The sequence below is a fragment of the Notolepis coatsorum genome (assembly GCF_963971535.1).
Source record: "Notolepis coatsorum genome assembly, chromosome: 11".
Lineage (NCBI taxonomy): Eukaryota > Metazoa > Chordata > Actinopteri > Aulopiformes > Paralepididae > Notolepis > Notolepis coatsorum.
Window position 1 is genome coordinate 87367206 of NC_140175.1, and position 16400 is coordinate 87383605.

The 16400-nt window shown below is 40.8% G+C and overlaps 1 protein-coding gene across 1 annotated transcript; it reads left to right on the forward strand.

Moving 5' to 3' along the window:
* The first annotated feature begins 2811 nt into the window (after positions 1-2811).
* LOC311236771 (uncharacterized protein) lies at positions 2812-13866 on the forward strand. The gene is made up of 2 exons (XM_084324525.1): positions 2812-3398; positions 11627-13866. Exons 1-2 carry the CDS (start codon positions 3137-3139, stop codon positions 11953-11955), a joined length of 591 nt encoding a protein of 196 aa, XP_084180651.1. The 5' UTR covers positions 2812-3136; the 3' UTR covers positions 11956-13866.
* Positions 13867-16400: the final 2534 nt, after the last annotated feature.

Below are 16400 nucleotides of genomic sequence, written 5' to 3' on the forward strand. Positions count from 1 at the left end.
CTTCCAAAGTTTTCAAGTTATGGCCAATTAAAAAGGAAATATTTATCCAGTTCCAAGAACTGAGATGAACTTGTATAGATAAATGCTGTTAGTCTAGTGCCCTGGGCTATTTTAGACAACCATATTTCACAATTCTGCAAGGCTTCAGTTGCAATTGGCAAGGCAGCAAAACAGCCACACAGAGCTACTGAATGTTCCCTGAAGAAATGTGAACTGTGTGCCCGTCCAAAGAAAAATCTCCCTGGACACATAAAAATCTATGTAATTGAGCTACATTGCACATGTTAAAGGTGCATTGTGCAGTTTCGAAGGAGGGGGGTTTGTTTGCAGAATCTGCAAAAGACATTTACTCTAATTCTTAGAATTATTCTATCTTATGTTATCATAAATGAAAACAAAATTATTTGTTTGCACTGTGAACCAAACTTAAGCCTAGTATATGTTTGTTAACATAATTGCAGGCCCTGCCTTTGTAAAGACAGCAATGAAATAGTAACTTTTCAGGAAGCTTTCTAGCTTGAAACAGTGTTCCACTTCCAGGGATAAAATGGAGGACAGTTTGTTTATTCAGTTATGAAAATATACCTTAGAAATTATTCACTTCTCTGAACCTCACAAAACGACATAGTGCCCCTGAGATAGAGTCACATTTCCAGCTTACCAATGACGTTGTCGATTGGTAGAATCCTCTCTCAGCACAATGCATGCTGTTCCTCATACTAGCTCCGGCTAGTTAGCCACATACTAATGCAAAGTCAATGGGGTCAACAACTCCTGTGTGGACAAGCTGACTTGTAAACTGAAATTTACTCCACAGAGCACACCATATAGATTTCAGTCAGCTTCAGTCATCTTGTGCAGACAGGAGCTTGCATCCCCTTAACAATTGTGTGTATTGAGCCGTACTGTATTGCACCCATTCTGCAATCTGTTAATAACATTTTCAATCAATTCAATCAATCAATTGGCCTCAATGCATTTGCATTAGTTTGTGGGGCTGACTAGCTGGACTTAGTGCCAAGAAAGGACTTTGATCAACAAAATCATTGGGAAGTAGGAAATAGGGCCACGCCTCCAAAAACCAGATCTATCCCTTTGAGTCAAATTTTTATTTTTGGCAATGCAATGCACCAATAATAAAATGAAGTAATAATAATAAAAGTATTGAATATACAGTATAAGGTGTCGGATTTGTGTCGATAGAAACACATCATAAAACTACATGGTTCAGCTTTAAGTTTTTCCACCCCCCAATGAGAGTAATGCTGTATGTTGTTCCCCGTTCTTCCAAAACACTGAATACATTCCCCTGGCACATGTTGCTTTGTCTCTGAGAGAGGACGTCTTTGGTGTGCTTTTCCACAGTCTGTTATTATTGGCAGTGGCCCAGATTGTCTCATTCCCCATTTCTCATGTTTGGACTGGTAGACAAAGGAGAAGCAAACGTGTTTCAGTCTTTACCCCACAAAAGAAAAAAACACACAGAAAAACTATAAACAAAGAAAAACTTTTGTTCTACTGAGTAAAGTACAAACTAATCAAAGACAAGATAGCCATTTAATTTGAGCTGAAACAGTGTATGCTTGTGTTACATTTGTAACAAGAGAGTTGTTATTTTATCCTTTGACCATATTCTTGTCCATCAGTTTTCAAACCTCCTAAACTAGAACTAGGGTAGGCTATGGGGTTTGAACAGACACCTCTCCGGTTTCATGCTTGTGTTGTGTGTTTTCCATATGTTGTATATGTATCCATTTTATGTTATGACTAAGAATCGAGGCACTATTTCTTGTACAAATTTTAAGTTACCTCAAAGTTAATATTTTTCATGTTTTTTCCATAATGCTATCTATCACAATGATATATTACAATATATAGTAAGCCTTATATTATTTTTTCACGAATGCACCATTTCAATTAAAAATTTTGTGTTTTATTGTGCTCCATGACACCGTTTTGATTCTTTGTATCGAATCGATGATTACATGCTTTTTGAATAAAGGTCACCAAAATGAATTTGTTGTTGTCAAAAGTAGATATGTTTTCTCATACAGACAGTGTCAATTATTTTCACAGCAAGCTTTATTTAAAAAAGAATTAGGACAAACATGTGATTTTTCTTTTTTTATTAACAATGAATAGTGGTGACCTAGTCTTGTGTAGCCAGACCTCTCTCCCACACAGTGTGCCGGAGAAAGGTCTGGCTGAACCTTGAACCTGAACGGAGGAGATAAAGCTGGGAACAAGGTTAGGCTGAACCCCAAATACTGGCTTGTTTGTATTTCTTTAAACAAATCACAATCTTCCTGGGCGGCGCTAAACCCAAGGAAACTATAAAAGAAGGGTCATCATGTCAGAATACCAGCGTTCTAGGAAATATACAGCAACCGATGTACAAAACATTAGCTAGCTAACAATGCAACAAATAGTTGAGGATTTTGACATTAAAGGTAATAACCTGTTTAAACGACAGGTCATAAACGAGGAGACGGCTGATACCAGTCAACTAAACGTCGGCCAAACTGAACGTGTCCACACTTGGCACCAATGTGCGGGGTCACGCGCAAAGGTGCGCAATGACGACCCTTCCTACTCTTCTAGTTCCCTCAGCTGAGCCCCGGATGAAGCGACGGCGCTCCTTGCAAAAAAGTGTCCCAGATAGCGGAAGGGGAGGAGAATCCCAACTAAAATAGTCAGCCAATGGCATGATTATACCCACAGTTTCATGGTGCCGATCCAGACTAGTGGTGACCTTTCACCTTCCACAGTGATTTCAGAGGTGTCTGTTGTGCCAGACGTGTCGTATGTCAAATGAAACATGTTTTATAATCAGTCTGACAGTAACAGCCTGAGTCCTAAGGGGGCAAGAGTGCAGTGGGAGAAATGTTGGCACAGTCCACATGCTGGCGTCACTCAGGAAGAGAGCAGCACACGAGTCGTTGCGCAGTTCAGAGAAAGCTCCACAATCTCAGCCTGCTGTGCATGCTTTTTTTCCTCAAAACATCCAACATCCTCTTTTGCTTGACGTCTTTTGGAAGTAAATTCACTTGAGATCCTTGAATCATGTAACTAAGACATTAGTCTTTGATTGAGATTACTCGGCACAAGAAGACAAGCAAGACTGGAGGCAAAGACCATGGCTCCTGCTCTCATTTCAGCGTCGGCAATGGGCAGAATGCATAGATACTTCTTTGTCTGGGCATTCTGTGGCATATTGTCCACCCTTCTCCTCGGTGTGGGGGCGTTTGACTGCACAGACAAGGAGAGTCTACTGAGAGAGATCCCCAGCGTACTGACCCTGCCGTCCGGATGTCTAATGGAGTGCACCGCCCTGGTCTACGCCAAAAAGCTGCAGCTCCAAGAAACTCTGACAACGCGCCTGAAAGATTCCAAACAAGGTGATAATACATTCAACATTGTCAATACTACAGGAGTGCCAAGGGTATCAAATATCTCCAGGATACAGGATACTTTCTCACACTGATAACACATTTCTAGTTCCTACTATCTTGTGCAAACTGCAACACGTTTTCTTTCTGTGAGAATTGATTGATTGATTGATTGATTGATTGAAAACTTTATTAACAGATTGTAGAATGGGTACAATACAGTACGGCTCAATACACACAATTGTTAAGGGGATGCAGACCAGAGAAAGACTTTCGTCTTGTTTACATCAGGGTCCCCCATTTTCAATTCATAATGACATTAATAATGACATATGCAACATACAGATATATATCATGACATTTCTGACATACAACATGACATACAGGTATACAGTATTGTTACATTTGTGACATACAAGATATGCAAATATACAGTACTGTTAAACCAAGATCCTAACATAAAATATATACATACGAGGGGGAGGAAACTGTACATTAGGAGGGGGTGGGTGGGTGGGAGGGGGTCTTTGGACATTTACGGGGGCCAGTTTCGAATTGCAGCCTCCCATAGGTGCTCTTTGAGAATCATAAGTATACATCCAGTCAGTGAAGTCATTGCATTTCTCAGCCTAAAGTGAGTTGCGGGATATAGATGTGAACGTTTCCATTTCATATGGCACCTGTATTTGTCTATACTAATGTATACTAATGCCTACACTCTAGGCTCTGCTGCCCATACCGTCTGAACTCTGAACTCTTGCTGCCTATACTCAACCTACTCAATCTACTGCATTCACTGTCTGCAACTGCCTTACTCTGTAATCATAATAAAACGACCTACCTCATACTATAGTCTACCCATGTAACTCTGTATGATAGCCATGTACATTAACACTGTATATATCATATATACTGTATATATCTATATCGGCATGAATATATCTGCATATATTAATTCCTGTTTACATACATGTACATACACACTCTATGCACTATACACACTGTATACTATAGCTGTAGTGGTAATCTATCAACAAAGAGAACTTGGAAGGCATTTCCAACGGGTGGTGGTACAAAAACTGAGGGCTGCCATGACATAATACTTTTCACAATTTTATTTGTTAAAAACACTACAAAAGACTGGGAGGGGGGAATAATAAATGTGGACAAGCTCATATAGAGAAAAAGAAACTTGAAAAATACTAACACTTCGTGACCAAACAGCACAAGCACACGCACGGTTGAAAAACTGGCTTGCCAAAATGAAAGTCCCAGATTCCATACACCTGTGATCCCCTTTTGTATGTGACTACTACTGTGATTACCTGCCTACGCCCACTAGTGTACAGGTAGAGTAACAACATTAACATCACACACACACACACTACACACACGCACACGCACACACACACACAAACGCATTGGCTACAACAATATCTATATCTGTATATATCCCAGAGCTGCTCCTATTAGTTATACCGCTAGCCAGTATGGCTTCTATCATAGTATATTTATACTTGTATCACTGTGTACTGTACATACATCAGATTAACATATTTACTCAGTAGCTTTGTTTCATATATTTCATTTAATCACTTGTTACACTGCATATTACTGTATATACACTTTATATTACACCCCTGTCCTGTATATTGTTATGCACTCTGGTTAGATGCCAAGTTTGTTTTGTTGTACTGTACTTGTGCAATACACCAATCTAAATGGCTTTGGTCCACAGGGAACCGTTGTTATATATATTCCATAATCCATATTCCATTATGTGTGTTTTAAGTCAATTATGTACGTGTATGTGTCCGTTTATGTTCATATGAACATTTATTGATTGATTGGTTGATTGAATTGATTGAAAACTTTATTAACAGATTGCAGAATGGGTACAATACAGTACAGCTCAATACACACAATTGTTAAGGGGATGCAGACCAGAGAAAGACTTTCGTCTTGTTTACATCAGGGTCCCCCATTTTCAATTCATCAGGACGTTATTCAACATAAATATGACGTTTATGGAGTCCATATGAGATCAGAAGAATCCCTCCTGTAGGGTTGGCTTTTGCAACCGTCTCTATTCAGCTTCTTGCAGAAGACAGATCTTTGAAACCGGTGACTCCGGTCCGTTGCACTTGGTCTGGATTTTAACAGACCGCACATGTCCTTGTGTGTGGGCTCTGCATCTCGGCACGCTGGATGTGCTGAGTCTTATTGTCAGCCCACCCACTGCACTGCAGCTGGTCGTTTTGGGGAATGTGATCGTCCCAACTTTTTGCAACATTAAAGGCGGTATTATTTATTGCTCAAATAAATGTTAAGATAATGGCTCTACTTTCCGACAGCCATCACTGACATAGAGTGTTGGGTCAGTAACACGGGTCTCCCAGTCCCTCAGCTCTGAAGCAAACAGAATATGTCTGGTATCCCGTTCCCACTTTATCCAATCAGGAGAGAACGCCACACTGAAAAAGAATTTCTGACAAAAATAAGAAATAAAACATAGTTTTAAGCAAATATGTGCTTGGAACAAGTAAAATAATCTGCCAGTGCAGTAAGCAAATGTGGCTTGGCAAGATGTCTTGAAATAAGTTTTAAAAAATATCTCTCCAAATCCAATTATTTCACTTCCTCTGCTCTTTTTTTCCACATCAACAGATTGCAACACCGACCTGTTGCTGATTCATTTCATCGACAGAGATCATCCCAGTTGGCATACAGCGGTCAGGTCTTTTACCAAGGCGACGGCTTCTGATTTGGCTTCTGATTTTTCTTGCCGTGTGTCTGCTGGTTTGGTTTCTTTCTCCTTTGAATGGATATTTCAGGATACTGGGATATTTCAGGTTACACAACTTGCAAGACAGTTGACAGTCTTTGCTCATGTGTCCAACAGATAAACACCCAAAACAAATGCCTCTCTTTTTGAAAGTCAATTTTCTCACAATGCAACTTCTTCTCCATTTTGGGGCACAACTCCAATCTGTGACCCTCTTCACACAGCAGACATGACAACGTTGTTAACTTATCAGGTATGAGGTTCCACAGTTAACAGCTGCAGAGGTAGTGAAACTGCTTCCTTTTTCTTTGGCACGAACCTGTGATGAGACTCTGTTTCCACTTGTGTGTTTTGTCGCTGCAGTAGATGTGTCTTGAATGTTTCCAAAGAGTGGATTAGAGGCACTTGTCTCTCAATTTAATCGACAATATCACTGAAACCTGCTTGACGGTGCCTCTCCTGTATCTCATAAGCAGTGTTTCTCCATTCCCCCCCCTCATTTTGTAGGGCAACTTCAAGATTACAGCATGCATGTTGGATGGCATGTTCATCTCCGACATGTAACTAATGTCCCCCATGGTCAGGAACAGGTGTCCATCCAGCCGACCTTCCCTCTGCTACACATAGGAAAACGTTTTTTTTCTGTACAAAAAGCCAACCTTCTGACGCAGTTTACTTGCAAGATTATCTACATCATGGCATTTCAATGTAAATTTCTCATCAAGCCAGATGCCAAGATATTTATATTATTTAACTCACTCGGTATCAAATCCATTTAGAGTGGATATATGCAAATCATCTCAAACAGTACCTTTGGCTCTAGAGAACAGCATGAACTTTGTTTTATTAGCATAATAAATGTGTCTGTTTAAGATTAATAAGTGCATCCTTCAAAATATTAAAAGAGAGTTGTACATTTTCAGTGGCTAGTTTTGGAGAGTCTACGTAAGGGATAATGTATAGCTACGACTACGAGGTCATTGTCGCAAAATAGTTGACCGACACGGAGTTTAAAATACCGAGGCGCAGCGCCGAGGTGTTTTAAACGTCAGTGAAGGTCAATTATTTTGCGACAATGATCGAGTATAGCTATACATTATCCCGCTTATTACATGGCTAACTTACTAACAATATACCTAATTCATCGACAAGACTAGATCAATTGCAGACGCAGTTGTTCTGTGGCTCTGTCAGCCCAAATAAAGTGATTATTATTATCGGCAGCCGGCAGGTCTGTGGTCTCTGGTCTGATTGCATGACTGAGTGCAGCTGTGCATATGCTGAGCTGCACTGAGGCAGTGTGTCAGTGGGGCTTGATTGCGAACAGCTGCGCACAGCGGTCATTATTGTCCCACAGAGGTCCGTTATTGTGTGATAACGGACCTCTGACGCGCGCTATTGACCAATCACAAGCAAGCATTTCGGCGAATGTGAAAACGCCATGTAATAAAACAATAGACAATGGTGTCATCAGCAGAGAGATGAGCCTGACAACCTCTCAACAAAGGGACAATATAATTAATATAAATAGTAAGACTGGCCCCAGGATTGAACCCTGCGGTGCGCCTTCTGTAATGGGCAAGCACTCGCATTGGACATTTGCCGTTTTCACACACTGAAGTCTCTCAGACAGAGAGATAACTCTTAATCCATTTGCAGGCAAATGTGTCAAGACCAACATTTATTAACCTATGCAGTAGAAGAGAGTGATCAACTGTGTCAAATGATTTTGACAGGGTTTGTCAAGGTTGGATACTATATAATTGAGACTATAGAGTTGTGGCTGTGATAGTGCTATATTTTCTTCTAAAACCGGATTGATGTGAGTTTAATACACAGTCATCTGATAGAAAAGCTTTGAGTTGATCGTTTACCAGTGATTCCAGGATTTTTGCTAGACAAGATACACTACAAATATGTTGAGAATGGCCCATAAAATCATAGAAGATCTCTCACATGTAATACACACAGAATAAGAGCTGCTACCCTCACATAGGCACTTCAGATTCCCCAAGTGGAAACTGAAAAGATTCAAAAACGAATTTGTGCCACATTCAATAAGCCTATAGGATAGAAATGTGGTTGCAACCTACACGGGATAGTGTATTATAAAAGGGCTGTGCTATACGAAATAACCTTGGACTTATGGGACTATGCCACATCAAATTAATAAAGTTGGTTGGGAGGGAAGGATTTCACTGTAATGTACCTTATGTGTGACAAATAAAACAAAGTTCAAGTCAAGTCAAGAGTTTTATTTGTCACGGCATACAAGTATACAATGAAATGCGGGTGGTCTTGCCCGCAACGATGTGCAATACAGTAGTACAACATATAATAGAATCCAATAGACAACATTGTGCAATAAACAGGTAACATAGTGGGACATCACGGTATTTGTACATAGTTATTTACAGAGCATGAAGGACATGCTAGGTCCCTAGGTAGTGCAATACACTGTTACTATACTATTTTTAAAGTGACCTTTCTTTGTGTCCATAAGTGTGGGCGTGTGCAGCATGAGTGAGTGCTTTCTCATGTTAAAGTTGAACTTGAACTTGAGAAAGGGGTTAATTACATTGTCTCTCTGATGTCTTGTCTGTATGTCTGTCAATGCTGTAACATGTGTTTTTCTTTTTATAACGCATGCAAACTAATTTCTGTATCAACAGACAAAGAATGATCTTATCTTATCTATCAGGCGCCATGTGGTGACAGCTCTTATCCAGCTCCCTGGGTTCATGGGTTGTCGTTTGGGGTCTACGTTGCTAGCAGCCTCTCCCTACACTCCATGCTCAAATGCCCTGATGAATGCTTTGTACTCAGGGACGGGTCTCCATCAAAAGTTGGTATATCCCTTGTGGGTAGTGAGAGTGAGGTTTACTGTTGCACTAGTAGAACTGTTATGTCATTTTGCCTTTCCATGATGGAGAAGATTGCTTTGGTCAATATTGGTTTGTGTTAAGGCAGCACGCTGACGCAGGGGCGTATCTAGACCCAGCACTTCAGTAGGGCACAGAAGGGCACCAAAATCTATGAAGAAAAAAATTTGGCCGGTTTTGGCCGGTTTGTGGGCGAAAATGGATGGATTTTGTAACTATTTTTTTTTAACTTTATTTCGGTTTTAGGGTTATGTTATTTAATTATTTTGGGGAGCCAGCCCCCCAAACTCCTGAAATGCATAGAAATCTATGAAATAAATAAAACAATCTGACATTTATATTAAAAAGAGCTAGCCACCCAAACCCCTAAAATACATAGAAATCTATGCATTTTGGAACAGTTACTATATATATAGTCAAGAAAGCATTTAGTCATACTTAAAGTTTAAAGTGCTTTACTTGCATTGAACATTGCATTGAACATTGAACATTGAGGAGACATCATTAGAAAGCACAATGTATGTTTCCATAGTTACGCAGATGACACACAATTGTACATCTCCGCTGAACCAAATGATCACACAGCTATAAACTCCATTTCCGCCTGTCTCTTAGCAATAAACAAATGGATGACGAACAACTTCCTAAAATTAAATGAGGGCAAAACTGAAATCCTACTAGTCGGTCCTATAACAAAAAGAGAAATGTTACAGAGCAATATGGGGCAACTTACTCCTTGGATCAAACCCGAAGTTACAAGTAAGTAACCTACACTGGCTTCTGGTAACATTTAGAATTGATTTCAAGGTCCTCCTCCTTATATACAAAGTATAAACATTGTGATCATCTACTACTGGTCTATTGAAGGTTCCAAGCCACAGTCTAAAGAAAATCAGGGATGCAGCCTTTGCTAACTATGCACCAAAGTTATGGAACACACTACCTATGGACATTAGGGAAGCTAGATCTCTTAATATTTTCAGAAATAAGCTAAAAACGTACCTCTTCACCATAGCCTTCTAATACACCCCGCTGTTGATTGTACTGTAGCACTATTTTACTCTGGCCATTCTATTGCATAATTTTACTATCTATTCTACTATTCTATTATTGCACTGTATTATTGGTGTGCAAACCAGTCAACTTACAAAAAAGAGCCTGTTGGAGGATTTCAACAAGAGAAATGCAGTGCAAAATATTTCACTATAATATTTCAAAGCGAAGTAAAAAATATTATAATAATTATTTGATCATGTTAAATGATCATTTGATCATGTTAAAAAAGGGAAAATAAAAAACATTTGTAAAAAAAAAAAAAAAAAAAGTTGTGGGGCACAGATGATCATCAGTAGGGCACGTGCCCTAGTGATAGTGGTCTAAATACGCCGATGCGGCTGACGTGTGGACGGTTTGCTGAGGTCCTTGAGGCATGCTTGGTTTGGGATTCAGAGCATGAGCCTTTGGTCGAACCCCTTGTGAAATGTTTCCTTTGGGCAATGAAGCTTTGGTGCCTCCTATTGGTAGAGGATTGAAATGATAGTAGTTTGAATCCTTGTGTCCCTAACCTCGTTCCCAGTTTTATCTCCTCCGTGTGTCCCCACTGGCATTGCAGCTTTGCTGCCTCCTATTGGTGGATGATTGCGTTGCTGGTTTGATGTGGAACATAATTCTTTAGCAGAGGGTCTGAGAGTTGATTTGCATTTTCAACTTTGCAGATTTGAATTCATTCCATCTGAATGAGCTCTGGAACCTCTGAAATTATGTCTGATTTGCTCCTCCTGAGCCCCTGGCTTCCTGAATAAGGAGAGCAGCCCTTTCAGCCTCTGCTCTATCATGGCATGCTGTTCTACCACCCACATTTAGAAGCACTGTCACTTGGCTGAATATCATCATTAGTTTAATTTGTCACAGCAAGCCCCTCCTCCTCTTCACTTTGATTGACATCGCATTACTTTCCAGTCCACGTCACTCATTGTGATAGTGAATGAGCAGAGCTGATGAAGGCTTTATTTAGCAGGATCTACCTGTATCCTTTTTGTTAGAAGGACAATCTTTTCCACTTTGCTTGTAACAATTCTGAATGAGTCCTATACCGTCATTCTGCTTTCATTCAGGCTTGTCGGTATTGGATTCAGCTTGGAACAGTTGCCTTTCCATGTCACACATCAAAATGATCAATTGAAGCAACGCCACTTGAGAGCACACACACAACCTATAGCACACAACGAATTGGCTACAATAATATCTATATCTGTATATATCCCAAAGATATATGGCCTCTACCATAGTATATTAATACTTGTATCACTGTACTAATACTGTACATCAGATTTACATATTTACTCAATATAGCTTTGTTTTTATTTAATTGTATTCCATTTAATCACTTTTTACACTGTATATTACACCCCTGTCCTGTATATTGTTATGCACTTTACTTTTTGTTGTGCACGTTACCTTGCACTCTGGTTAGAGGCCCACTTTGTTTTCGCTGTATACTGTACTTGTGCTGTACGATGACGATACATTTGAATCTAATCTAATCTAACCTAAATGGCTTTGGTCCACAGGGGACCGTGGCAGATACTGTTGGTCTATGCATCTGCAGTGCGTCCCCGGGGAGAGTTTGAAGAACGCGTACGTGGTGATGCCGGCAGACGAGCCCGTGGCCGGACAGCAGCAGCAGCAGCAGCTGGAGCTTCGAGTGGCTGGAACTTCACTCCACCGGCACCACGGTCCGTCCACGCTCGCCCGGGACTGTGGCCTCCTCTACGACGTCACACAACAGCTCAACACGGGGCAGACGGGACCACTGTTCTGTGTGCAGATTGTCACGGAGGATAGGGTCCTTAGGTGCCCCCCATACTTGGCCACTGTTTGGCAGAGGAATCTCAGTTAGTCCAGGCAGGGAGGGGGAGGAAGGTAGAGAAAGGGCTAGAAAAGGACAACAATCCAAAATGGTGGCTGGCAGTGAGCTTGGTTTGTCTTAGCTTAAAGCTGCAATAACTGGGGCGTCTGGGTAGGCTAGAGGTCTAAGCACTCGTCTACCACCGCAGAGGCCCGGGTTCAATTCCTGGCAGCGGTATCTCCGGCTTGGTCAGACGTCCCTACGAACACAATATTGGCAGTGTTCTAGGGTGGGAAGCCGGTGGAGTATAAGTCTTGGTTGTTGCACTAGCGACTCCTACTGGTTGGTCGGGGAGCCTGTTTGGCAGGGAGGGGATCTGGGGGAGATAGCGTGACACTCCGCACTGTCAGGTGAAAAGAAGCGGCTGGCGACTCCACATGTATCGGAGGAGGCGTGTGGTAGTCTACACCCTCCCCAGACCGACAGTAGGGCAGTGCAACAACCAGGGGGAATTGGCTTAATGACTAAATTGGGAGATGGGAGAAAGATTGTATAAAGCAAAAAAATAAGCTGCAATAATGATTTTCTGACCACTAGGGGAGCAATTCTAAACAAATCCTTGATTCCGCCCAAAATGAAAGCCTCGTCTTGTTTCGCCAAAGAGATCATTTTAAATACAAAATCTTGCTGAAAAAATTATTTTCTTGCATGGATTACTAGATTTCAACTACAACTTTCTATTTGAAATTTACGGACTGCCTTGGTGTCTGTTTTGGGATACTGAAGATGACTCAAGCTAGGACAACTTTAATTACAAATATATATTGCCCACTGATCCTGATGTAGCCTAATATATACAATAACATGATATTGTTTAATTTCATTGATTGGTATTGGTATTTCTAGACGTTTACTGAAGTAGTTACATTCATTTTAAGATAGAAAATGCATTTTTTTTATTTTTATTTTGTTGTTACTTTGGCTACATTCACACTGCAGGCAAAAGTGGCCAGAATAAGATTTTCTTTGCTCATATGTGACTCAGATCTGTTTTCTTCAGTGTGAATAGGACAAATCACGTGAAATCTGATATTTTAAATTCTGATTTGGGACTATTTCACATGTGGTTCTAAATCAGATGCAGGTCTGATTTTTTTTGCAATGTGACCTCAGTCATGTCAGACTTCATGTAGTTTGAAAGCATATTGAAAGAAGAAATGTCTCTCACCTCCTCCTCACCCCCATTAACATCTGCTCATGAATTAGCCTCCACTGCACATCAACTTATGAATTAAACCATAAACTGTGTCCTCCATGTTTATGTCCATCTCCGTTATTGTTTTGCGCATGCAGATCCGTTCAGGAGCGTGACCAGTTCACACTGGAATCTGATATTTGCCACATTTAAAAAATGATGTGAAACGCCAAACAAAAAAATCTGATCTGAGCAATAAATCAGAATTGAGCGCTAAGGCTATGAACATAGCCTTTGAAAGGATCTATACTGTATGATGGCAAAGCAGGTGTAACGGAGGACCGTGAGTATATCCACAGTCATGATGGACTTCAAGTGTTGTGAAGTGACTGTGGCACGTAGCGGTACTGCAAGTAAACTCATCCACCCATAAAAGGCATGCAGACACGTTACCAAAAGGTGAATTCACCTCGTGGTCTGTGATGTGGCTCGCGGTGCGCGAGACCCGAGTTCGAGACTCACTCGGGGCAATCCCTTAACAGGGGTCGAACTTTAACACAATGCAGAGATGGCAATACGAGCCGGGCGGCTATACACATTATTTCACTCCAATCTGCATGTGATTCTATGAATGCAGACTTTCTGAATATCAAAGTTCACCCAATATAAAATAAATTCATTATTATGGGATGTATTTTTAGTAGGAAATAGTTCTCAGAACAAGGTCTGTGGATTATTTTGAATAAATCGTGATTTCTGGAAGAGTCTTTTGAGGGTTTTTAGTGTTGTTTTTTTGTGCACGCTTAGAGTGCCACAAACCGAGTGCCAGTCACCTCCATTGTATCCGAGTGACGGCAGACATCTCTGGGTAAGAAGAAAAATATGTTATTTAGAATTTTGGGTGAACTGCTCCTTTAAGGATAATTCAAAGGGGACATATTATGGTAACTGGGTTTGTCTCTGTATGGATTTCGCTTTAGTCTGAAATGTTATTTAGGAGCAGGGGGGGGGGGGGGGGGGGGAAATTACACATGTACTCCTTACCGTTTGGACATAATAATGTCCCCTTTAAATTATGCAACTCTACAGTTAAAAGAAAGTTCTCCCCTAATCTAGATAGATGATATTATTCCTTGTAGATAAATGACGTGTCGGTACATGTTTAATTCTCACATGATAAGCTGTATTTTAGAACATTATAAGATACTTACATGTAATTTTTTTTTTTTAAGAAAGTTCTCCCCTAATCTGATATATTCCTTGTTGATAAATGACTGTAACCGTGTCAGTACATGTTTAAAATTCACATGATACCCTGTATTTTAGAACATTATGATATATCAGATACTTACATGTATTTTTTATTTTTACAGTCGAATATAAGCCTATACTTTCAGACAGTGATCAAGCCTGCACTAAGTAGAAACCTATTGGAAACTAGTGAAATATAAGACTAGATTTTTTTCTGTCCAGGAGTCTGGCCCCGAATGTGAGCTTCTCCGAGCTGCTACATGAAGAATGCTGGTTTTAAATATTGGTTGTGTTTCCTGCACTGTGCTAATGTTCGGTTTAATTTACCCTTTTTGAATTATGAGCTTCTACTGTACTCAGAATTTTTTGTGTGACACAATTCATATTCTATTAAAGGAATATTGCTCCTATATGCAGACAACTGGCTGTGATTGTGGTCCCTGTGAGCCTAAATATCCCTCTTGGCAGGTGGAATGACCACTGGCTGACTGGTCAGGAGAGGTTTGGTTTGAAAGGGGGGCCTCTTACAGCAGGTACTGGAGTCAATAGGGTAAATCTGCAGTGCCGCTGCCCGCAATGTCTGGGCGGGGCTTCGGGCCTGTACTGTGCGTGGGCGGGGCATCATGGCCTGTACCGTGCGGATGAGGGGGGGGGGGGGGGGGGGGCGCTCTCTCTCTCTCTCTTTCGTCTTGTTTACTTTCGTCTTGTTTACATCAGGGTCCCCCATTTTCAATTCATAACGACATTTATGACATACACAGCATACGGATATACAGACATAAGAATCTAACATACAGATATACAGTACTGTTACATTTGTGATTGATTGATTGAAAACTTTATTAACAGATTGCAGAATGGGTACAATACAGTACAGCTCAATACACACAATTGTTAAGGGGATGCAGACCGAAAAGACTATGACATACACAACATACGGATATACAGATATAAGAATCTAACATACAGATACACAGTTTACATTTGTGATTGATTGATTGAACATTTTATTAACAGATTGCAGAATGGGTACAATACAGTATGGCTCAATACACACAATTGTTAAGGGGATGCAGACCAGAGAAAGGCTTTCGTCTTGTTTACATCAGGGTCCCCCATTTTCAATTCATCATAACATATATGACAGACATACAGATAGACAGTACTGTTACATCTAGACATTTATGACATACCAGATCTACAATTATACAGTACTGTTTAAGAGTACAAAAAGAGTCTAAAAAGAGAGTATATACATTTGAGGGGGAAGAAACTGTACATTGGAGGAGGTTGGGTAGGTGGGGTGGGGTTGGGTAGGTGGGGAAAACTGTACATTGGAGGTGGTTGGGTGGGGGGGGGGGGACTACATTGGAGGGGGTTGGGTTTGGACATTTAAGTTTGTGACATACAAGATATGCAAATATGGTTAGAGTTACATAGATGGAGAGACTAATTAATTAACTGGTTAGAGTTACATCAGAATCAGCAAATAAGAGGTTGAATAAAATTATATGGGATATAAACTAAATTAAAGGGCTGTACAACTGGGCAGATGTGGTCAATTATATACACTAATTAGAATGAGTAACAATGCGGTGGGCAAGTATATAGTCGAGTAGGGTGTGTTAATGTAACACAGTGGGGGGGGGGGGGGGGGGGGGGGGGTCAGTGAGGGTCCCGAGCCTTGTTGATGAGGCTCACTGCAGAGGGGAAGAAACTGTTCTTGTGGCGTGAGGTTTTGGCCCTGATGGAGAGGGGAGTGACTCAAACAGGTTGTGACCGGGGTGGTAGGGGTCGGCCACAATCTTACCTGCAAGCTTCCGAGTTCTGGAGAGGCGTACAGGTCCTGGAGAGATGGCAGATTGCAGCCGATCACCTTCTCAGCAGAGTGGATGACACGCTGCAGCCTGCCTTTGTCCTTGGCTGCAGCGTACCATAGTGTGATGGAGATGAGGATGGACTCAATGTACCTATAAATACTAACTAGATAGTTGATGATAAACATTTCATTTCTTTATCTGAAATATTCTAAAATCTAATTGCTTTACCC